The sequence below is a fragment of the Podarcis cretensis genome (assembly GCF_951804945.1).
Source record: "Podarcis cretensis genome assembly, chromosome: 13".
NCBI lineage: Eukaryota > Metazoa > Chordata > Lepidosauria > Squamata > Lacertidae > Podarcis > Podarcis cretensis.
Genome location: NC_137182.1, coordinates 29,724,595 through 29,748,480, shown reverse-complemented (window position 1 = coordinate 29,748,480; position 23,886 = coordinate 29,724,595). Strand labels below are relative to the sequence as shown.

Here is a 23,886-nt window from a genome sequence, read left to right as displayed (position 1 = left end):
TGTTATATACAACACAGTGGTACCTCAGTTTAAGAACAGTCCGGTTTAAGAACGATTTGGTTCACAAACTCCGCAAAACCGGAAATAGTGTATTGGTTTGAGAACTTTACCTCAGTCTAAGAACGGAATCTGAACGGTGGAAGGGCACCAGTGGCGGAAGAACGGACTTCTGGAACGGATTAAGTTTGTAAACTGAGGTACCACTGTATAGGGTTGGGAAGAAAAGAGGGGATGCCTGATTACCATCTTCCAAAGCAACTATTCTATTCCGAACTTTAAAATGGCAAGCGTAATTTTGGTGGTCAACAAGAGAGGTTCAAATACTCTCTTTGAGGCAAATCTAAAAAAAATGTAGTATAAACACCGACAACTGGGAAACGCTGGCCTGCAAGCGCTTCAATTGGAGAACAGCCTTTACCAAAGGTGTCATGGGCTTTGAAGACGCTCGAACTCAGGATGAAAAGGAGAAACGCGCTAAGAGGAAGGCACACTTGGCAAACCCTCACAGGGATCAACTCCCGCCCGGAAACCTATATTCCCACTGTGGAAAGGTGTGTGGATCCAGAATTGGCCTCCACAGTCACTTACGGACTCACTGTTAAGACCGTGTTCATGGAAGACAATCTTACTGGCTACGAGTGATCGCCAAAGAAGTACGTGCTACTCAGTGAAAGAAAAATAAACTTTTGATATGCTCCGAGGCACAGTGCTTCACTTGCTCCAGAGCTGCATTTTGATATTTAAAATACACCTTGGCCCACGTTAAAGCTTAATCTGACGACATAGAGTCCAAACTGCTTAACACTAAAGGTAACTTTTAGAAACGAGCTCGACCTCTTCCCAACGGTCTTATTTACGTCCGTGTGGGGAGAAACACGCTTTCCCCCTCAGACAGAGAACGGACACGAGCCGCGGAAGCTTGGCGCCTGCGCGCTAAAGACAAACGAGGTTATTTTAACAAGCTGCCAAAAAACGTTGACGATCCCCTCCTTGCCTAAAACGAGAACAGGCGCTCTACTACGCTGACGTTGTCTCCCTGCCCACAAAAGGGCAAACTCTTCGTTTCCTTGGCTACGCAACCGCCTAGAGCTTTCGCCAACTCAGCCCCTGCTTACGTAGTAGAAGAGCGCCGTATTATGGCGACCGGGCGGGGGTTGAGTGGGCGAAAGCTCTAGGCGCTTGTGTAGTCAAGGAAACGAAGCGTTTGCCCTTTTGTGGGCAGGGAGAGAACGCGCTATTGCGCAGGTGCAATGAAGAAGGGCGGGGGCTGGGCGGCTCGTCATCTTTGAGGCGGCCAGTTCGAATGCAGAGCTCGGTGAGCGGAGGTGCGGGCCTGGATGCTGGACTTCCCTCTCTCGCTGCATCCCTGCGTCGTCCTTGTTTCTTCACACCGTATTAACCCTGGAGTTTTGGTTCTTCTGCCTCCACGATGGTAATAGAGGGGCAGGAGGGACTGGGGAGGAGGGCAGTCCAGAGGGAGGACAAATGCCTTATAAACACATAGCCACAGCCCATGCAGCAGGACTGTAGCCCATGACGTTGTAGCCCATAATAAGGGGGTTGGCCTGTAAAGTGCCACAGGACTCTCTTGTGTTTGCTGCAGCAGACTGACGAGGCTATTACACTCCCCTCAAACCCCGGGAAACATTGTTTTTAACACAATGCAAGATATAGTAATAACGTTAAAGTTATCAGGCAGTCTTTTGAATATCTCAAAACTCTTCCTTGTGGGTGGAAGATGGTCAGGTTAAAAAAAGGGCAAGCCTGTTATGTATTTATTTGTTTAGAATGCTTGGATTCTCCTTTTTTCAGCCAAAAGAGACACTTAAAGTGGTGTACCAAAACAACAACAAACCCCCAAACCCCACTCAGACTTGTGATGGAACAAAAACTGCATGTAGCTAGAATAATTCAGGTAGTATAGAATAATTTTTTTAAGTTATTATTTCTCCCCCTCACCCAACAGGCCTGTGGTCTACAGAAGCTATTTGCTGTGGAGGCAGACTTTGAAGATGAGGTAAGAGAATATTTGTGAATCTGGGTGTGGTGGAGAGGGCAAAGGTTTCTACTTATTGGCCGAAGTGTACTTTGGACGACTTCAGATGGACATGTGACTTTGGATGGAAGAACTCTGTTGGCCAAATGGCAAACAAAAGATACCCTTAAGCCCTCATGGGCTCTCAGGCTCACAATGTTCATGTAGTACAAAGCTGAGGGATGGCACCTCATGACAAGCATTCTGTTTCTCTGTTCTTGGTAGGATTTTCTGTCAGCTGTGAATGATGTGGAGAAGCAAGCCCTGGATCCACCTACAGATAGCTCAAGATGTCTTAGACCCCTCTCAACTGGGTTGAGAGCCCCCAGCACCACCATTCCGGTCTCTGAGGGGCCAAGGGTGACCATGTCCCCAGTCTTGCAGGTGCAAAACTGCTCCAGACTAAGGTTTGGAGAAGGTAATGTCAAAAGCAACCAGAAGACTCCTCTGGCGACCAGCTTCACAGTTCAGAAGGACCTGGCACCCACTGCAACTGAATGTAAATCGAGCGGCACTTCAGACACAAGGTTCAGGTTTGTGAAGCAGCCTCCAGCTAAGCTCCCCACTGGGGGTGCCCCCTGCAATGAGGAAATTGACAACGAGCTTGTATTGGCTGCGTGCATGGATCTGGAAGAGTCTGATACACAGTCATATCCGGGGTCCTTCAGGTCCAACTGTATGTCCTGGGAGCAAATGCGAGATAATAGTGTAGCAACAGCGAAGAAACCACGAGTGGTTGATTCGTTGGCATTGACTGACTCTTTTGGGTCAGAGACCTCAAAGTTGGAAAAGACTTGGAAACAACCCGTGGTAGAGGTCATCAGCCATCTCCAGCCGGCAGAGACTTCTCCAAAGTTGCCTTTTAGGCCTCCTGCCGTGGAAGCTTCCTTGTCTCAGTCTCGCCTAGGGTTAAGTAGCAGCACATGTGCCCTTTCAAACTCCAGCTGCCAGGTGCTCAGGCCTTTCCAGGCATCTCTGCAAAAACCCACTGCCGCATCCAACAGCCCATGCTTGCCTCTGGTTAGACCCTGCTCTTCTTTTCAGTCAGCAAGTACCCCAACAAGGCCACACAAACCATGGATGCCCAATCAGAGCTGCTCTGTGTCCAGAACAGCCAATTCTGGTGCTCAGCTGCTTTCTGCATATGGTCCCCCAGCAACCTCTATGGAGACTTCACCTGCCAACCCTAAAGTTCCCGGAAACCTCCAGTCACCTGTGGTCACCAATCACCTTGTCCGTTTGGTCACAGCAGCCAACAAGATGCCAGAGCCAGTTACCCAAGTTCCTTTGCGGGCTAAGATGCGGCGCTTCCCAGGACCTGCTGGCATTCTGCCACATCAAGTAAGAGGACCAGCATGATAATAGGGCAATCTTTATGTTGGGGATGGGGAGTGTATGGCTGTCTAGATAGTAACTATAGCTACCTTTGGCTCTAACCATTGGCCATGTTGCCTGGGGCTGAGGGGAGGTGCAGTTCAGCAGCATCTGGAGAGTCACAGGTTAGCCACCCCTGCTGTATGTACAAAGGAGTGAGGATGCTTTGGAACCCGTACTTTTCCATGTATAAGACTAGGTTTTTTACTCTAAAATAGTGTTTAAACCACAGAGCCTAGGGCTTGCCGATCAGAAGGTTGGCTGTTCGAATCCCCGCAACGGGGTGAGCTCCTGTTGCTCGGTCCCTGTTCCTGCCAAGCTAGCCGTTCGAAAGCATGTCAAAGTACAAGTAGATAAATAGGTACCGCTCCAGCAGTAAATAGCGTTTCCGTGCACTGCTTTGGTTCACCAGAAGCGGCTTTGTCATGCTGGCCACATGACCTGGAAGCTGTACGCCGGCTCCCTCGGCCAGTAAAGCGAGTTGAACGCCGCAACCCCAGAGTCATTCGCGACTGGACCTAACGGCTAGGGTTCCCTTTACCTTTACCATAATGTTTTTAAACAGGGGTCTTCTTATACACGGGGGTCATCTTCCCCATTTTCATAAATTTGAGTCCCTCAAAATAGGGGGCGTGTTATACACGTGGATGTGTTATACACAGAAAAATACGGTATATGTGTGTTGTGAAATATTATTACTTTATTTCCTCCACTCCACCCACACTTGTATGTCACAAAAGGAGCATAAAAGCTGCCATCCTCCCTAAGTTTTCTCTGCTCCAAAATGGCTGCTATATGGTTGTCCTAGTGATGGAGATTACTAATTGCCTCCTTATATGAATACACTGAATGCTTCTTGGGGTGCCTGCATGTGAAATAACTTTTTTGCTCTGCTTTGCTGATAAAATGCTCTGTGGTGGCTTAGAAAAACAATGCTAATGAAATTAATAATATAGAAAAATGATAAAATATTAATTGTTATTATTGAAACCTCGGTTAATTATTTTTTGCTGAAATATTCCGCAACCAAATCACTAAAAAGTGACCTCTGACTGGGGCTGAAGGGAAACTGAATATAGAAAGAAAACTTGTACATTTTCTCCTGATTTGGGACATGGCTTTGACTCAGGGAGGACAGGAAGTCAAGCTAATAATTTTAGTCTATGCCAATATTTTTGATAAGTAGTATGTATGTATGTATGTATGTATGTATAAATAAATAATACCCAGACCATCTGGCTGGGTTTCCCCAGCCACTCTGGGCGGCTCCCAACAGAATATTAAAAACATGATAAAATATCAAACATTAAAAACTTCTCTAAACAGGGCTGCCTTCAGATATCTCCTAAAAGTCAGGTAGTTGTTTATTTCCTTGACATCTGATGGGAGGGCGTTCTACAGGGCGGGCACCACTACCAAGAAAGCCCTCTGCCTGGTTCCCTGTAACCTCACTTCTCGCAGTGAGGGAGCCGCCAGAAGGCCCTCGGTGCTGGACCTGTGTCCAGGCAGAACGATGGGGGTGGAGACGCTCATTCAGGTATACTGGGCCGAGGCCGTTTAGGGCTTTAAGGTGTTTAGGTAGGGTTGTGTAACTGCCTTGGGAGCATAGAATTGGGCCCAGACTACCACATTCAGCACTCTGAGAATCTCAGCTTTCATTTTTTAAATGCAGCTGGGTGGGAGGGAAGGATCTACCTACCTTTGGATACTTTAAGGTGAGTCCATAACTCTGGCAAGAATTTGTGTTCATTAGATTTTCTTCCTTTCCTTGTTCCCTAAAAAAGCCTGATGGGAAAAACTTAGAAGAGATTCTCATTACAACTCCACAAACACCAACTCATGGGGCTCTAGCGAAGCTGCGGACGGAGGTAATTCTTGGTTCTACTCTTCCCTTTCTTAATAGAAGAAGTCACGCTGCAGAGGGGGATTGGAAATTCTGCGTTGCCTCTGAGAACCCAGCTGTGATGCTAAGTGCACAATTACAAACCCTGTTTGGTGTCTTTTCATTTAATGGGATATGAATTTCATTGGAACCAAACTTTATGGGAATGGGAGATTTAGCCCCTGCCTTTTGCAGTCCTGATGCCAATAAAGAGTTCCTTACTGTGTAACTACTGTATTAATGGTGATGGTTGCTCCCATTGGTGCCACAGGGTGTTGCTAGCCAAGCTGGGGGGGGGGGTGGGTAACTTTTATCAGGCTCAAGCACAGGAAGGGAACGGTTAAACCTCACCCCTCCATACACTGTAGTCCTAGTAAAAATTGGTGCCCTGTACTGGCTATTAATTTTTTTAACCCCAGCTCTGAAGCAGCTGTGCAGAATGACCTTTACAGGAGAAAACTGCAAGTTTCCATCCCTTCTTTGTATTTCAAAAAAGAAAAACTAACTCATCTTGAAATCTTTAGTCTAGTACTTCCAAGCGTCACTTGGTTATTCTTATTGTACAGATAAGGTCAATTTTAAGGATGATGAACTGCAGAAACTCACCTCATGAGCCAGAGCAGTCCTGGAAAAACATTTAACAAGCCCTGTCAGGGAAGCGTTCAGGTAGTGTTAAAAGATGCCTCTGGGCATGTACTGAGTAACCGAAACCAGCCCTTGCATGTCTTGAACTACAGCAAATTTTTCATAGGTCCAGTCGTGGAGGCACTTTCTTGTTCTGCTTCAATAGAGATGTTTCTTCTAACTATTCTTTAATATGTTTTAATGTGTGTGAGAGAGGGTAAGGTGGCGAGGAGGAGATTCTCGAGTGAGCAAAGGAAGGAGCATAAGCAATATGGCATGCACCCAGTAGAGCAAAACAGCTCCCATGGATAATGTCGTCTCCAAATGACTAAGTGCTTTACCCAAAGGTAAGGTGAAAAGTCAGTTTTAAACTGGAATTGTGTGTGTGACTCTAGGAGATGCCTCCTTCCCAGCAGCCAATAGAAGACGAATTTGGAAGAGGCCCTTGGGCTGCCATGAAAACGGAGCTGGGATTGGACGAGAGAGATCCGTCCTGCTTCCTTAGGACATACAGCGTCGTTATGGTGCTTCGTAAGGTAAAGGCTGAGTTTGGTTTTGCAGGTGGGGAAATTCCACTTCACTTGAAGAATCTCTTCGTGACGTGCCAATGCCAAAGATGATAAAATGGTTGGGCCTAGAAGCAAGGAGGTATTGCAGTATTACTGGAGCCATGGATAACCTTATCAGTAATCTGGATGGGATATATACTGTGATCCATCTGCAAGGGTACAGTATACATATAAACATATTTTCTAAAGAACATACAGAAGTTCCTCCATAACACTTTGAAAGTGTTGGTGACTAGTATTCACTCTAAATCCAGCTCAGGGAAGGCCAACATCTGCTCCACACAGCAGGGAATAACTGTCCACACCTCTGGTAGGACCGCTTGCACCAGGTTTGCATGCACTGGTGAACAAAGGTGGGGTGGGGTGGGGCAATCTGCCCCGGGTGCCATCAGGGGGGGGGGGGTGTGCCATCGTGGCTACCCCCAGGATGCTCGCTGCACACGCCCCGGGACGTGCACTGCTTGCCGCACCCCCCCCCGACACGCACCATGCCCCCAGATGTACGTCAGTGCCGGAGCAGGTAGCTTCGCCACTACATGAGGCCTAGTCTGGTAAGAAGGTAAACATGGGTGGCTAGGCAACTCCCACATGCCTCTCCCTCCTGCCTCTTTTCCTGCCACGCATCAAGCGATAAGTGAGGTGTGGGCGGTTGCTTGATGTTCAACTGTCGTCCTCTCCACCAACCTCGAGCCATCAGGAAGCAAGCTACGAGGCCTCTTTGGCCAGCTGTCCTTTCACTGTGTGTCACTGTACAACAAAGGGCAGGAAGAAAGCTATATTAGAAGGCCTCTTCCATATCCTTCGCTGCTCTGGCAATCAGGCACCTTTTCTCTAATCTCAAAAGTTAATACATTCCTGATTCAGATTTGCCACCCTGACTTCCCACAAATAGTGCGTTTCCCTTGCTTATTCTCTTTCATGCAGGCAGCCCTGAAGCAGCTCCCAAAGAACAAGGTTCCTAACATGGCCGTGATGATTAAGTCGGTAATGCAGACCAACGTTGACGCGGGCGCCGTGTTCAAAGACCCTACTGGTAAGGATGAAAAGAGTTCAGTGTCATGACTTACTTCTTCTGCATGCATTATTGGTGGGGCGTTTCTGCTTTGCCTGTGGTGTCTGGGCAAACCTTGTTTGTTAATGACCACCGTCTGATTCATTTCTGGGTGTTTGAATTGACTCTGACTAAATATGGTACAGTCCTTTAGGCACATTGTGCTACTGGGAATTGTTTCACGGGCTTCCACTAGCCTAACAATGGAGCTTGTATATAGCCCTGAGCAAATCTGTGTGTTTTGCTGACCCCTTGTGTTGATGGTGAAGGATGGAGAGGGAGAGTGCTGTCTTTTCATTAGATTGAGGGAAAGGGACTGGATAGTTGTGACATGGGGTTTTCAAAAAAAAAAAAAAAAAAAACTTCTTTGGAGCCAGCAAAGAATTGGACAAATGTTTCAAATTCTTAAGTAAAATGTTTTAGGTGCCTAAACAAAATTTGTGAATAGGTATTGGGAGGGAGAATTGCCTAGACAGGCTGGCTTCTCAAGCCAGAAGTGAAACAAGAAGAAAGGCAATGGCTGGAGGGAGTTAGTTTTCAATGGACTGCTCAAATATTAATTAAGCTTTTTTCCCTTTGCTATTGGAAATACGTATGTAAAACATATTTGCATGGACAATAACAAAAAAAGAAGACTGGGTAAAAAGCAACTTGCACCGAACAAAAACACAAACAAAACAAAAAAATACAAACACAATTTAATCCTTGGCATTTCCAGTTACAATTTATATTGGCAGTAGTCTTTTTGTTCATTTTCCAGCTTTGACTCCCAGTGGTACCCTCTGGCTCTCCAGATGTTGCTGAACTCCCACTCCCATCATCCCTAACCATTGCCCATGCCGGCTGGGGCTGATGGGAGATGTAGTTCAGCAACATCTGGAGGGACAAAGGTTCCTCACCCGATTTAAATCCAACATCTGCCAGGGAACAAGCAGTCCAGCAAATATTGAGGCAAGTTCTCAGTTGAGCTAGTCCCACAAATGCACATTGAGGTTGCAGACTGATATTTTGGCACCAATTTTTTGTGGGCATAGTTTGAAACCTTGGTGCTCTATGCTACCAGGTAATACTAACAGGGCATTAAAAAAAAAAGTAGGCCATTTGGGATGGTTTGCTTCTTAACTCTCATGCATAAACATTCACTGCAAGCCTCTGCAGTATAGTTTGTTTTAGTTGCCACTCCCTACACAACCACATTCTTGACTTCCTAGGATATGTTTTCATTTGACCATCACAAGGAATAAACAGGCAACACTGAGGTTGTCCTTAGAAGTCCTAAGCCTAGGTGGGGCTGATATGTGCATTTGCCTGGGACCAATTGTTCTTTGCTCCAGGTCACTGGCAAATTATGTGGCTGGTGTTGAGTGCTTGGGACCCTTCCTTCGCTGGGCTCTCCCTCCCATCTCTGTGTTCCTGTATAAAGGGCAGTGAGAGCTATTGGTGTGTGACGCTCATGTGTTTCCTCTTTGACTTCACTGTATATTTAGTGCTCCTGTACCTGATTGGTTTGGCCTTCTGTCATGCAGGAGAAATGCAGGGCACAATACATCGCCTGTTGCTGGAGGAGAAACAAAGTGAATTTAAGGCTGGTTCAGTGCTTCTGCTAAAGCAGGTACTAGAAAACAAGAAATCAAGGGCTGGGTGAGGTTTAATTTCCATGCAAAAAAATTATAACGAATAACTGGTATTTAAGACCTTCTACTACAGGGGATCCAGACATTTTTGACTGATAGTTCTGCTTGTTTGTGCCCCTGCTGGTGCAGTTATCACCCCCAGATTAACACAAGTTAACAAAAACAAGTTACCCCTTCTAGCTTTGTGTCAAATAGATGCAACCAATGTCAGTTGAAAGCAGAACTGACAAGTCAGGAACCATCTACCAAAGATTGTCCATTGGATGGTGGAATCTTCCTCCTTCTACTCCCAGAGAGCTTTCTTTACTATTATCTGGGTGCTCTAAATGAGGTCCATGAGAATATGTAGAAAGGTGTCTTAGAATTCTTTGCTCTAGAGACTCACTTAGTCCATCTTACTTCTGGAGATTGTATGTGTCACTTTTATTCAAACCTCTTGCATTCAGATGAGCTGGTCCAGGACACCAATTAAATAGTATTATCTCCCTCATTGTTTTTAGAAGTTGGGTTGTATATTTCATTCTTTGGTTGTGAACTACCCCTTCCCAGCGATGAAACATCTGCCCCTCTATTGTTGTATTTATTTTTATTTTTTTATTTTTTAAAGTATAGTCAATTGTGCCTTGTACCATAGGCAGTATTGATACCTACCTTGGGTTTCACAGGTGGGTGTGTTCTCCCCATCCTATCGCAACCACTACCTCAATGTGACACCCAGTAATTTGGTGAAGATATATCCTCCGGGATTCAGCAATGAGAAGACCCCTCAGTTATGCCAAGAGATTGAGGGAGGAATGCAGATGGAGCCAACACAGGTAAGGAGCAGGCTCTCCTTGGCACAATTGCTAGGATATAGGAGAGGCTATGTGTACTCTGGATACTTTTAAAAAAAAAGTGTATGGAGGCACTTGTTCTTAATTACTGGGATGCTGTATTTCATTAAGATTGGCAGCCATATGCGATGTATTAACTGTTAAAATGTGGGGGCAGGGTGGGGTGGGACTGGCCCTGCATAGGTCCTTTCCTCTTCCCACACTTAGCAAATTCTGCATCCTAATTAACTTGGAAAAATTGCCTAAATTCCTATTTTCTTTAGTTTACATAGGTGAGTTTTGAAGTGTATTTTGATGCAGTATTTCCACTGCTCTAGTGCCGATTTCTCTTTCTCTCTCTCTCTCTTTTAAAACTTTGTCAGCAAATTCTGTAAAATGGGAATAGCAGCCGCTAAGGTAAAATGCATGAGGAAATGCTTGAATGTTAACAAAACGTTCAAGGTGAAAGGAAAAAAAAAAAAGCAACAAAAGAGCTCCCTCTTCTCAAACACGCCGTGCTCAGGTCTGTGCAAAGTCAGGATGGATATGGAGAATGAGGAAGCAGCCATTGCTGCCTTGGTTAATTCCTATGCAGCTAAGGGCCTGCTCCATGAGAGGAAATTGGAGGACACTGAGAAACCAGTCTTCTATCAGGTCAGACCACTAGTAATGTAGATCAGACTTAACTACTCTACAGTGACAGGAACTGGCTCCCCAGGGTTGCAGAAACAAATCTTGCCCTGCCTGAAGATCCCGGGGATTGGACCTGAAGCCCTTTTTTTACATTTAAAGTATATGCACTGCCACTGAGTTACACCACTCAAGGTAATTGGCTTGAGTGAGATAGACAAGGGATTCCACTACACCCATCAGTAGATGATTGATCTGTTCCAGTTGTAATCACTGTTCATAGAATCATAGAGCTGGAAGAGACCCCAAGGGTTAGCTAGTCGCACCCCTGCAGTGCATACTTCTACGCCAGTGTGGTGTAGTGGTTAAGAGCGGTAGTCTTGTAATCTGGGGAACCGGGTTCGCATCTCCGCTCCTCCACATGCAGCTGCTGGGTGACCTTGGGCTAGTCACACTTCTTTGAAATCTCTCAGCCCCACTCACCTCACAGAGTGTTTGTTGTGGGGGAGGAAGGGAAAGGAGAATGTTAGCCGCTTTGAGACTCCTGAAGGGGAGTGAAAGGTGGGATATCAAATCCAAACTCTTCTTCTCATTCTCTTCCCAAATCACATCTCCCTTCTGAAGATTAGGCCGTGTGCGATCACATGGAGAAGTCATACTACTTCACTAGTAGAGCACATGATCTTTTACTGAGAATATCTCTGGCTGAGCCTCTTCCTATACTAGCATCTCAAGTACCAAACGCCATGCTAGATCTCACTTGCTTCAGACCTCGGAGAGCTTTAACTCAGGTGTGGGCAACCTTTGGCCCTCCAGACGTTGTGATCTGCAACTCCCATCATTCCTGTCCATTGGCTGTTGAGAATTGCAGTTCAGCAACATCCCAAAGTCCAAAGGTTCCCTACACCTGTTTTAACTGAGCAGTGCAGACCAGGGTTAGGGTGGTCCTTGAGATGATGTTGGACTCCCAACTCTTACAGGGCTGTACTAGATTTGTTGGTGTCCTGATAACAAGGCAGCTCCATTTATCCTTTCCTGTAATTGATATCGGGAGCCAGTTATGATATGGGACCGTGGCTTGGTGATAAAAGTATGAAGGATGCTAAACTCAAACATTCTCTGCGGCCTCTTGGAACCTTGCAAGTGTAGGCTGCGCCAGAATCCCAGCAGGATCCTCCCACCAAGGCCCCCATTGCCATGACTACAACAGACAACAGGAACAAAGGAGGTCATGAGATGGATGAGGACCGCTGCCAGCACGTATCGGCATTGGATAAAGGGTCATCATTGACATCAATTCCAGGGGTCTCTGAAGCAGGCAAATCAGTTTTGCACTTTCCATCCCCAAAGGCTGAAACAACTGATTTGGGTAAATAGAACTCTTAAGTAGCAATGGACTAATAATGCCTTTTTGTCTCTTTTCCCAATGCCACCTCCAGAACAAGGGAAATAGGAAGTGTGGACTGCATCAGGGATGGGGAACCTGTGGCTCTCCATTTGTTGTTGGGTTCTCTTCAGTTCCAGCCAGCGTGGCCAATGATCAGGAAAAATAACCAGCAAAATGGACTACAGAAAAGTCCTACTGAGCCAAATGCAGCTTACAGGACTACACGTTGCCAACCTCCCTGCCACTCCCCAAGCACTTAATGACTCTCAGATCAGCAGATGGCATGCAGAGCCCTGTGTGTGACCATTCAGTGGCCATACATGGGCCACTGCATCCCACCCGCTGATTTCAGAGTGTGCTGCAAAAGTGGATATGTTGTTCAAGGATAGAATAAGGTATTTGGCATGCCGGGGACTGAAATTATCTTTTGAAAAACGGGCATGCTAGCCCTCCTTGTCTGGGGAGAGCTTTGATAAACAGCATCTGGCAACAGCTTCAAAAGCAGAGAGAGATCGACCAGGGCTGTTTGTGCTGCCAAGGGGTGAAGCTGCATGCCTCTGTGCTGCTCCTTTGCCCTTCCTCATGACTACTGCTGTCTACCTGCATTCCTGCCCACTCACCCCGGTTCCTTCCCAGAAAATTCCAAATACTTTGGGAAACCTGAAACATAGAAGCAGGTCAAATATATGAATCACAGATGTAAAGTAGAAAATGTTTGGCCATGGAAAGAGGCGCTTCCTAGGATATTCACAGCTGAGTAGGAACATAAGCATGTTGGGCCTCGGCTAAAACAACGGTGCTACTGGGCTATATTTGCTTAGAATGCAGGTTGGCAGAGACACTGCATAGATGGGGCCATGTCATCTGAACCAGTGATAATTCTACCCACCCTGGCACTGTTTGCTTTATATATATAATGACAATAATTGATCCCCACCCTACCCAAAAAAAGTGGGGATGGTGCAGAGATTATCAGAATATGAATTCCTCACTGGTTGTGAAATGTTGTATTTGCACTCTGTGTCTGAAGCATAGATTGGACTAAGCCCTGACCAGAGCCTTGCTCACTGAGTCTAAATGAGTCTGCAGTATTTTCTTTCCTCTCCCTTTATTCCCAAGGGCACAGCTTTCCCATGGGCTGAAGAGAATGGGGCAGCCCCTGATCTTTGGAGAATCTCATGTGCAAATAGGAACCATGCATGATTGGGGTGATTTAGTTCCTGTTTTGCAGCCTGAATAACTTTCCATGCTTCTTATGCAGATGACCTGGACCAGCTTCTCGGAGAACTACCTGATGACTTTTTCTCCAACTTTGATGCCCAAAGCAATCTATGATAGCTCACTGATGCTCAAATAAGAGGACCTGCTGTCATAGAACCATGGCTATTGTCCTGAGCCCTGCACAGACTTTTTTGCCCAGTGAGGCTGACTCCCTTGCACATATCTTTGAGATTTTTGCCTTCAACATCTTTATCAACATTGGTTGCAATTGGAGGAAAGACACTCCTTCTGTAATTGGACAGAAACTGGAGCCCCAGCAGGAACAGCATTGGACATTAAGCTCCTACTGCTTCTAATTTTACTGCAGCCTGCCACTTGTTCAAAGGCACAGCCTTCCAAGCAACAAGATATCTGGCAGTACACGCCCAGCATCACACCTTATTCCAGACCTACTTCTGCCTGCGCGGCGCTTTGCCTGGTTGTTTAAACCAGCCAGAACGGTCGTTTAGCACGTTAAGCAGCTGTCGATCCCTTCCGATTTGAAACACTATCTCTCCTGATGCCTGCTTTGGTACTCTGTCACAAACCACGTCAAGGGCAACATGCGAATAATCTTGTAAATAACCTTGTAAATAATCTTATGCGGATGGAAGCAGTTAGCAAAATGTGTGAAGTTGACTTTTGCCGATAGAACCTTGCGAAAAAGATGTTTGTGAAAGGAAGGTCTTGAGCGTGTTGTATCTTTTTATTTAATTCTTAACTTTTATTCCTTTGCAGTTGACATTTTGATTGTGGGTTTTAAAGGGAATGTGTGCATAATATGTTTTATACATATGAACTTAGAGATCTGGCTCCAGAAAGGCAAGTAACCTCTGCCAGGTAGCTCATGCCAATTTGAACTCTGGATGTCGTAGCAGCCATTCCTAGTACTGAGGCACTTATATGCATGTGCTGGTTACTTCACACAATCAGGGATGGGGAGTCTGTGATCCTCCAGTTGTTGGGCTCCACTTCCCATCAGCCCCAGCCCTCTTGGCAAATGGTCATTGATTGGCTAATGGATGGAAGCTCTTGGACTGGAGGACCACAAGCCTCCCATCCCCGCTACCTCTCAATTTTCAGAGTTGGCGCCGTATACCCATTGCCTGATTGCACTTCTCTACATATTGAAGTGAGGAGCATCCCCTGTTCATATAGAGCTTCCTGGATACATACAATCACCTCCATATACTACATGGATAATGTGGGTCTGAGATATTGAAGCTGGATAAACCCAGCTTTTCTTGTTTGTCTCCTTGGGAAATTTAGAGCAAAACAGAATGCTGGCAATAAAGAACCAGAAACAGCAAAAATAGAATGCCTTTTTCTTCCCATAAAGTGCTGCAGTCAATGCTGTGGTAGTTTGACCAGTTGTGTCAATGTATGTGATCAAATTTCATAAATTTATTCAAATGACAAAAACTGGTGTGCTGGAACTGGTTGTCCACATGCACTTTTCGGAGATGGTCTCATAAGTGTATAATAAGAAGAAATGTGTGTCATTGCTGCTGTCATCCCCTGCAAGATTAAGTGTTTAACTATGCTTATAGAACTATAATACGGTGGCATGCAGAGAACAACTCACTGTCGGATTGGTTAGAGGGGAAAAATACAGCTCCTGGAGCCTTTTTTTCAAACAGATATTTCAGTTAATCACAAATAAAAAGGGAGAAACCTCTGTGCATAAAATAACACGTACAGATCGGGAAATGATACAATGGAAGAAGAAAAAATGTACACTACTGTTTGCGCACAAGCTTCAAGAAAAGCTGACTGAATGCCACCCTATTTATTTTTATTTAAAAGACTTAAGATACTGCTAATGATTGTGAATATCAAAAGTGGTGTAAAAAAGATTAAAATGGTGCCATAAATAATAAACGTAAAAAGAATACAGTACAGCAAAGTGGTTTCTAACTGCTACATCGAAGGCTTTGGTAAACAGGAACATCTTTAGCCAAATGCCAGAAAGAAAGCAGGCGGCAACCATCTCTGACTCTTGGCAAGTCTCCTGGGGACAGGACATTGTCCTCTTTGTGCTCATGTTGGTACCCAGCCAACTCAAACTGGGATAAGGTTTGCAAATCATTAGACCAGTGTTATGGGGCGAGTTTTAGCATTCAAATGCCATATGCTCAGCTGTCCCCATTATACACATCAGAATCTTCATAGGTTGGTGGTAGAGATTCCAAATAAGCCAGTGCTGGATTTAGGGCGGTGAGGGCAATTCCCACACACGGTGCTGAGCCGAAGGGGGCGCAAAATTGAGAAGATCCATAATTCAGAAGATCTGTTTGGGGGCACCAAATTATCAAAGACTGCCTCTGAATTGGCAAGCAGACAGACACTTAAAATCAGGATAGGGAGCTTGTGGCCCTCCAGATTCTAACCAGCATCAGCTAGCATAACCAATGGTTAGAGGTGGGAGTTTTAAACAATAAAAGCTGGATTGCACAGCTAACGGAAACAAGGAATGAGAGCCGTAATGGATGGGCAATGAAATTCAGTGAAGTGGCAACATTACTTTCCCATGATATAAGCAGAAGGCAGGTGGCAATTTGTAAAACAAATCCTTGGATAGCTGACTTGTCATGTCTTTGGCAGCATCTACATTACACATTTAAAGCAGTATCATACCACTTTAAACAGCTGTAAAAAGGTAAAGGACCCCTGACAGTTAAGTCCAGTCGCGAATGACTCTAGGGTTGCGGCCATCATCTCGCTTTACTGGCCGAGGGAGCCGGCATTTGTCCGCAGACAGTTTTTCTGGGTCATGTGGCCAGCATGACTAAGCTGCTTCTGGCGAAACCAGAGCAGCGCACGGAAATGCCATTTACCTTCCCGCCGGAGTGATACCTATTTATCTACTTGCACTTTTGACGTGCTTTCGAACTGCTAGGTTGGCAGGAGCAGGGACCAAGGAACGGGAGCTCACCCCATTGCGGGGATTCGAACCGCCAACCTTCTGATCGGCAAGCCCCAGGCTCAGTGGTTTCAACCACAGATGGTAGAATCCCCCTTTCCAGTATGTGCTCTGAATTCCCCCCTCCCATATTAATATTTATTTTTCAGACAGCAGACTTTGCTTACAAGATAAATTGGGGGGCTAGGGAGGAAGGCTTAAATACTTAAAACTTGGTGATTGCTATCCTCATTTTGTTCCTTTATCACTGTACTCTTCTCAGCTTTCTTCTACAGATCCACCAACAAGTTAATTGCACGGAGATCCAGAAAGGAAAATTGACACTGCAGAGAGACTGAGAGTATTTTTGCTGTCATGATGACTATTCCTTTCTATTTATAGACACAGCAAAGCTTGAGTGTTCGTCCAATAAACAGATGTGCCCACTTTTGACACCGCGTCGTAACCATACCTTTTAAAATTGCAGCTGGGAGCAGGTGCTCCTTTCCTAAGCAGCTTTCAGGTTGGGGGTGGATGAATTAGGCCTGCGTGGAGAAACTTTGGCTGCCTTCTCTCGCGTGCAAGAATGTCGAAGGAAACTTTCACGTTCACTTCTTCCACTCTTCGCTCCCTGCGTCTGCAGCGAGAAATGCTAGAATGGGAAGACCGGCGGAGGGCTGCGTCTCGCCAGTCTGTGAGTCGGAGGTACCAGCCTAGTTTGGGGAGCATCTCTACACTCCCCAAACTTGCCCGACGCCCACAGTATTGCCGGGATCCTGCTGTTCACAATGCCCTGTACACAGGAGACCTGCCAAGAGTCCGGAGCATTTTTAAGGATGAATCTACTGCCAACTTGATTGTGGAGACCCTCAGTGAGGAGCTGGTGTGGTCTGCCGAAATGGGTAAGAAGGGGTTGTCCATAGTGGAAAGAAGATCACTTGGATTGGTCACTGGCCTTTTAGATTTTGACTCAGTTCTGTGGGGGTGGGAGACTTTTCGAGGCTTGGGTTATGGCAGGACGACAAGTTGGAGCACAGGAATTTTGGTCCCACTGGGGAAAAATTCAGCATTGCAGGGTCTGTTTTTAGGATTTCTTTTTAGCTTAGAAGGGTGTGGGGAGAGAATTTAGAAAAAGAACATGATAGAGGCATATGAAAAGAATAATCTGCATGCACTCACTGTCCTGAAAACAGTTTCACTGCCCTTTAAATGCCCAGTAATTAAAAAAAAAAGGAAAAGTGAATAGCCAGAAATTTAATTGTAATCACAAAAATGTGGCTACTTCAGTAAAAGTGGTTAGTTTGGAATCCCCTTATGAAAAGTGGTATTCTTTGTAAGCAGAGCCTTCTGTCACATTGCTTTTATTGCAACATAGGTATTTTGACATGGAACCAGTAGCAACTTTGGCAGAAAATGTTTGCTATTTTCTCTCTGCCGTCAACAAGTTGCAACACTTTTAAGAGCAATAGCCTTGAACTTCCTCAGACTTCCTCAGAGGCCCACGTTAATCCACAACCTGCAACACATTGCCCAGATTTAAGTAGTTTCAGGGCAAACAGCAGTATTATTTCATGCTCACTCGCTTGCATGGAATTTCTGATCACTAACGGTTACCCAGGCTAGTGCTTAAATTCAAGAGCTGGTCTACCATGAGGCTATTGCTTTGGGAAAGCTCCCCAGCGGAGAACGATGGAGAAAGTCGTACTGTGCTGTTTGCTCCCATCACCAGAGAATTGCGGAATTCTGTGCTTCTAAATATTTATTAAGGTATTTGTTTTGCTCATTGGCTATCATGGCTGATAGTTCTATCGTCAGATTTTGTGGCAGCCTAATTATGCGCTGTGGGAAGGATTTTCTGTTTGTTTGCCCTGAACCTATTGCAAATCCATTTAAATGGCAGTATTAACCTGCCGCTTCTCAGTTTTTGATCCTCCTGCCCAATAATCTTCTTCTGCAGGGCTGTGGGTGCTGACCCCCCAGAAGAAGCACACTTCTCCATTGTGCATAACAGCGGCCAGAGGCTACCAGGACTGTGTGAAGCACCTGCTTCTACAAGGGGCCGAGGTTGATGCTGTCGTTGGTGGGAAAGCCGCCATTCACGAAAGCTGTGCCAACCACCGCGCAGAGTGCACCCGCCTGCTCCTGAGCTACAGCGCAAACCCCAACCTTCTTTCGGAGGATGGACTGGCCCCTCTGCATCTCTGCACCACTCAGGAGTCTTTGCCGTATGTCTGGGCAAAGTAATTAGCCAAATAGGACTAACGATTAGCCTCTATTAAACTAACAATTAGCCTTCCTGGTGGACTTGGCAGGGGGCTCCTTAATTCAATTGCAAAAGTGCCTTTCTCCCATGCTAAATTAAATGTAGATTGTACTACCTCAATACGTTATGCAAAGCATGTTGTTAAATATTACAATCCGTGGGCAATTCAGATTCTGAAGCAAGAACCACCGAGTTTAATCTTGTTTCGCATAATTGCTTTTGTTTACTCTGTTCCCTACTGTTTTCTGGTCCTGCTAGTCATGGGGGTGGAGAGCATCTTTGCAGGGCAGTGGAACCCCAATCACTGGCACCCTTCTCCAGCTGCGCTTCCTGAGAAAGCTGGATTCTTCTGTGAATGAAAAGTGTCCAGTTGAGCCAGGGTGAATGTAGCCAATGAACACACCAGGGTGGAAAGCCGTGGCAGAAGGCACAGATTAGGTTAATACCCAACTCTCCACAACTCTGAAGAGTGCACAACACATATTTATACAGTCCCGGTACATGGTTACACGTGAAGGACGCGTGATCATGTGCTTCAACAGAATACCTTGCATTCAGTCTTCCTGTTGGTCTTGGAGTTCGATTCCCAGAGTCTTGTCACTCTCCCAATCATTATTGACACTACCAGGAAATTTCCAACCACAAGGTCTGTTGCAAGTGGACAACTTGACTTTTGCTTCTAAAAGCACCTTGTGGACAGCTAAATGGGTCATGCTAAGTAGGCCATATTGTTTGCAAGCATATCTAACTGGGCGGGGGGGGGGGGGAGAAGGCATTGTTATGGACACACTTAGGCCAAAAGGGTCTCTCTAGCCCCTTCACTTCCAGCTGCAGGGTCATGTCCTATATGGGTCCTGATTCTTTTAAAACAAAAAAACAACAGAGTAGCAGAAGACTGTGTTCACTGCTGCTTCCCCAGATAAATATTGTGCAAAATTCCTGCACCCACCCATGGGTTGGATCGTGTGATGGTTGCCAAATTCCCCACAGCTACTCCTTGTGCTTTCCAGATGTGCCCAGCTGCTCCTGGAGTACGGAGCTCTGGTGAACCAGAATACAAGAGACCACCGTGCTTCCCCATTGCACGTGGCTGCAAAACACGGCCTGGACGACCACGCGAAGCTCTACCTCTGCTATGGAGCAAAGGTTGCCCACAGGAACCGAGAGGGAGAGACAGCCCTCAACGCAGCCTGCGCCAGTGCAGACAGGCCTGAGGAGGCTGGCCGCTACTACCGGGTGGTGAAGCGGCTGCTGGAAGGTGGGGCCGACGTCCGGATAGCTGGCCGGAAGAACCATACGCCCCTGCACAACGCCTGCAGCAACTGCCACATCCGCATTGTGGAGCTTCTGCTGCAGCACGGGGCACAGGTCAATGTTAGAAACTGCGCCGGCTACACACCTGTGGATTGTGCCCTGCAAGCAGTGGAAGATTACCTGGAGGGGCAACCTGAGAGGCTTATAGCCACCTTGCTTGACCATGGTGCTGCTTCTATCAATCCCAAGGTAAGGGGCACCACCTCTATAAGCTGCTGGCTGACCTTGGTATTGGGGAACCTTTTTGTACACTCAACCCAATAGGAGGAGAAAGCAGGGCTGGCCACACCATTAGGCAGCTTTGGGGTAGCAAAGAGGTGCTGGAGGGCAGAGTTGTTTGTAGGGTGTGGTCTGCCCTGCACCCCTCAAGCTACCTTGTTGTCCTCTTGTATGATGGAGGACACTCTCTCCTATTGTCAGCGCAGTAGTAAATTTAACCTACCATTCAGTATGTGGAAAACAAAGTGGGTAGGAGTCATTTAGTCCTTGGTTAGGCAGCAACATGGTTTGGGTTGGTCCTAAGGCAGTGGGGAGGAGAACATTTGTCTGTGGCAGCCTTGGCCAACCTGGTGCCCTCCAGATGTTCTGGACTACAGTTCCGTAAGTTATGTCTGTAAACAGAAGGAAAGGAATGATATGAGAGAATCAAGGCTTAGTGGGGCCTAAAGATGGAAGAAGGGGTCCCTGGGAGTAGGAGTGGAACCAGGGGTTGTGCAGGAGTCTGATGTCCCACTTCCTGGTTATTGGAAGTCATGCTCTGCAACCCCCACTTGTCTTTTTTCCTGAGATTTCCACCAGGTTTTGCCAGCATGTTCCTAAACAGTTTCCCACAGTCATATGTATTCTAAACATTTCTTTTTAAAATGTGTACTACAAGATACCCAGGATTACATATACTGTGCTTAATTATTTTCCTGAGCCCTTGAAATCTTGGTCTCTGATATATGCACCCTCTTGGTCTTTTGGATTTCATCCTTTCAAGTTTATAAGAGCTAGAATGTGTCTGTCTTTTGCCTTCCTTTGTCAAGGAAAATTCCCTGGAAATACTCAGAAGTCCTAACTGGAATCTTTCTGTTTTCTTTTCTTTTTCTTTCTTAATACTGAATTAAATTTATTTCTAGGCACTGTGATAATACAGGAGTTCTGGCTGAAGACTTCCAAGGGATGTAGCATAGGAGATTGCTCTGATTTTATCTGTGCGGGATTGATAATTATATTATTTTATGTACCTTGCTTAAAGCAAGTTTTTCCATTAAGCAGTTTATATATATATTTCTAAATAAATAACGGAATCTACCTCTTCTTTTCTTTCCAGTATGCTCACACATGTGTTCTCTCTCTCTCTCTCTCTCTCTCTCTCTCTCTCTCCTTGGTAATTTTGCCTTCAGATGCTAAAATTTTGTGCCTTGTCACCTCAGGCTATGGAAGTTGTTCTAAATTCCTATGACCGGATCCCACCCTGTGATTCTTGGGTGGATTCTGTGCCTCTTGAAGTGTGGCAGGTAAATTCCTCCAGTCCAATGTAATGCAACACAAAAACAAACACATATACACACACTTATGCAATCACAAGGCTTGCTGTTTTGTTCTGCAAAATCTATTTATCTACTTGCACTGGTGTGCTTTTGAACTGCTAGGTAGGCAGGAGCTGGGACAGAGCAACAGGAACTCACCTCGTATGCCCTATAGGATAATATGATTTTGTATGGCATGCCTCCCTGGTTGCTTCTGCTACTACAGGGACAGGGAACCTGTGGCCCTCCAGATATTGTAGTTCCTATTGGCCTCAGCCAAGGCTCAGGGAGAAGAATGAGAGGATTATGTTTGTGGTGGTCAGTGGAGGCTGATGTGTCTTAAGACTCAGAAGGCAGAGAGGCAAACACAGAGCGGACCCAGGGCGAATAACAGGCAGAGCCAACTAATTCTAGGTTTGCACCTATCTTCCTCGCTGCTGACTTCTATAGTGACAACACCAAAACTAAGGAGGAGGGAGTTGACTTCTAGGGTCACTTCGCTAGGCTGGTTGTAAGCAAGAAGGCAGGCTGGTGGGAAGTGCCTGAGGGCAGACTGCAGTTGGTGGGGCAGTACCCAATTCGCCTCCATGGACCAGCCTGGTGGTGTGGTGTGTGTGTGCGTTCAATGCCTCATTTTACTTTTCTTTGCATTTTGACAGGAGCACCAGGTGTTCTACGATTCAGCCATCCACCTGGTGAATCAGCCCCGCCCTCTGCAACATCTGGCCCGTTGTGCTGTGCGGAAGCAGCTGGGGCCGCAATGCCATCAGGGCATTGCTCAGTTGAAACTGCCATCTTCTCTGCAAGACTACCTGCATCTCCCACTGGAGGGCTATCTCCAGTGATGAGGAATGTACACACTGGCCTCAAGAAGATAGAAGTCAAAAATTTAGAATGACATACTTATTTTTCCAAGTGGCCATTTCTCCAAATTTAAGAGGCTGCTCATTAAGCATGATTAATAAGGTTGTGGTGAAATGTAAAATTGTCTTGGAATGGTATATTCAGCAGCCATCTGCTCTCTCATCTTGAAGTAGTCAAGGATTACCCTAGAACCTGGGGCCTGAATGACCACGGGCACCTGACACTTTAAAACTAAATTATTTTAATTATATTTTAACACATTTATATTTACGTTTAGGTCTGAAAATGGCTGAAATTGCCCCACAATGTACTGTTAGGCCCCTTCACCATATAATCTTTGACTGCACTAATACTGATTAGTATTAAACTGATTATTTCCTTTATTTAGCTTGTGTCTGCTTTTATCTGTTTTCTCTTATCAAAATGTTAGTCAAAGATGCCCCTTTGTATCTAGCAGTGTAACAAAATCTCTTGCTGCAATGTTCCAGCTCCTGCCCACAACACCATGTCGTAGACATCATTATTGTTATTAACCCGCCTATCTATTTATATAACCTGCCTTTTTTAATCAACTATTTTGTATTAAAATATATTAAAGGCAGCTTTCACAGCAGACTTTTAAACAATAAAAAATACTGAATGACAATACAATCAAAAACAATATAAAAATAAGAGAAGAGCCCATTTCTGAAGGGACAGGATACCCAAATCCTGTCTGTGAAATCACCCCAGGCCTCAAAACTATCCAAAATTCCTTTTGTCTTCTAAAAATCCAAAACAGCTTTTCTCTGCTCTTCTCTGCTTTTCTCACAAGATGCTGTGGCAAGGGCAAACCGTTACTTTTTATCAGTACAAGAAGGCTTCAAAAAGCTAATGAATAGGCTCTGTTCAAAGCAGGCCTGAGAAACGAATCTTATCTCATTCGGTTGCAACATCTTTGGACATGCTGAACCGCTTTCATTCCCCTTTCCTGGGAAGGGTGCCAAGAGTCCAATAGTCCCAAGACAGCTTTCTGTTCCTAGAGGAACTCATGGACAGGACTCTGGAAGGAGGAGAAAGGGGGAGGGAACTGGAAGGGGATATATACTCTGTGCACATGACTGTGAACTCGTGCATGTTTTTTTTGTGTTATCACACTTGCTCCTTCTACCAGTTCATGGATGGTAGAAATAAAGCTTTTTCTCTGAAACTATTCCTTGAGTGTCTGTTGACTCCCACTTCCCTTTCCTGGGCGCAATATTTTTCCCACCTGAGGGCAAAGCCTCATAAGGCTACATTTCAAAAGACAGTGCCACATAATACCGTGCTGGAAAAGCTCACCAGAAGGCACGCAGCGGTGAGACGCATGTGCCCTTCCTTGGGCAAAGTATTTTATTGAATACAATGAAAAGGAGATATATTGCTTCTGTAGCAGATGGAGGATACCTTGCTCTGGATACCAATATGACTTCGCTCAGTGGCTTAATGCAGATGTTAAGCAGTGAGAGGCGCAAAATGGAGCCATGTGGAACGCCATAGCATAACTCCTGGAGGATTGTTGCCATCAACAATAGAAGTGGCCATCAACCTAGAAAGGGAACTGTTGCAACATGGTCTAGTGTGCATGCCCCCTGCCACTATGCCCTAATATTCATTCCAGGACGGTGGTTCCAAATTAGCTAAGTACTGCAGACCCCGTTTTTCAAAAGCCAAGCCATGAACCCCCTACTTTTGAAAATTTTGATATATCTATGGTGGTTTTTGTTATGCAAATGGTGCCACAAACCGGTGT

General features: G+C 45.7%; 2 protein-coding genes and 1 long non-coding RNA gene across 6 annotated transcripts; 2 read left to right on the top strand and 1 right to left on the bottom strand.

The window, feature by feature from the left end:
* Nucleotides 1-1,180: 1,180 nt before the first annotated feature.
* Nucleotides 1,181-13,502, top strand: HROB (homologous recombination factor with OB-fold). Of its 2 annotated transcripts, none has more exons than XM_079948738.1 (10): nucleotides 1,181-1,432; nucleotides 1,967-2,017; nucleotides 2,261-3,376; nucleotides 5,194-5,277; nucleotides 6,311-6,451; nucleotides 7,409-7,517; nucleotides 9,062-9,147; nucleotides 9,835-9,984; nucleotides 11,761-11,980; nucleotides 13,260-13,502. In XM_079948738.1, exons 1-10 carry the CDS (start codon nucleotides 1,430-1,432, stop codon nucleotides 13,331-13,333), a joined length of 2,034 nt encoding a protein of 677 aa, XP_079804864.1. In that variant the 5' UTR covers nucleotides 1,181-1,429; the 3' UTR covers nucleotides 13,334-13,502. The 2 variants fall into 2 exon arrangements, with proteins under 2 accessions (XP_079804864.1, XP_079804863.1); XM_079948737.1 differs by having other exon boundaries at nucleotides 1,194-1,315.
* On the bottom strand, nucleotides 6,491-21,099 carry LOC307200363. Its single transcript, XR_013832378.1, has 4 exons — nucleotides 20,180-21,099; nucleotides 9,034-9,093; nucleotides 7,169-7,231; nucleotides 6,491-6,549 (listed from the first exon to the last, which is right to left on the bottom strand). It is a non-coding gene; the product is annotated as an uncharacterized lncRNA (long non-coding RNA).
* ASB16 (ankyrin repeat and SOCS box containing 16) lies at nucleotides 16,618-22,498 on the top strand. Of its 3 annotated transcripts, none has more exons than XM_079948817.1 (5): nucleotides 16,618-17,062; nucleotides 18,118-18,385; nucleotides 19,434-19,926; nucleotides 21,156-21,239; nucleotides 21,911-22,498. In XM_079948817.1, exons 1-5 carry the CDS (start codon nucleotides 16,747-16,749, stop codon nucleotides 22,094-22,096), a joined length of 1,347 nt encoding a protein of 448 aa, XP_079804943.1. In that variant the 5' UTR covers nucleotides 16,618-16,746; the 3' UTR covers nucleotides 22,097-22,498. The 3 variants fall into 3 exon arrangements, with proteins under 3 accessions (XP_079804943.1, XP_079804942.1, XP_079804944.1); XM_079948816.1 differs by having other exon boundaries at nucleotides 16,619-17,062; nucleotides 21,126-21,239; XM_079948818.1 differs by lacking the exon at nucleotides 21,156-21,239 and having other exon boundaries at nucleotides 16,620-17,062.
* The last annotated feature ends 1,388 nt before the right edge of the window (nucleotides 22,499-23,886 follow it).

Bases quoted from the DNA above. Each gene is read 5' to 3' on its own strand.
- HROB (XM_079948737.1), top strand. The intron at 2,018-2,260 runs GTAAGAGAATAT...TGTTCTTGGTAG, and splicing joins AGGCAGACTTTGAAGATGAG to GATTTTCTGTCAGCTGTGAA. The intron at 5,278-6,310 runs GTAATTCTTGGT...GTGTGACTCTAG, and splicing joins TAGCGAAGCTGCGGACGGAG to GAGATGCCTCCTTCCCAGCA.
- ASB16 (XM_079948816.1), top strand. From the start codon at position 16,747: ATGTCGAAGGAAACTTTCACGTTCACTTCTTCCACTCTTCGCTCCCTG. The intron at 17,063-18,117 runs GTAAGAAGGGGT...CTTCTTCTGCAG, and splicing joins GGTGTGGTCTGCCGAAATGG to GGCTGTGGGTGCTGACCCCC. The intron at 21,240-21,910 runs GTAAATTCCTCC...GCATTTTGACAG, and splicing joins TGCCTCTTGAAGTGTGGCAG to GAGCACCAGGTGTTCTACGA.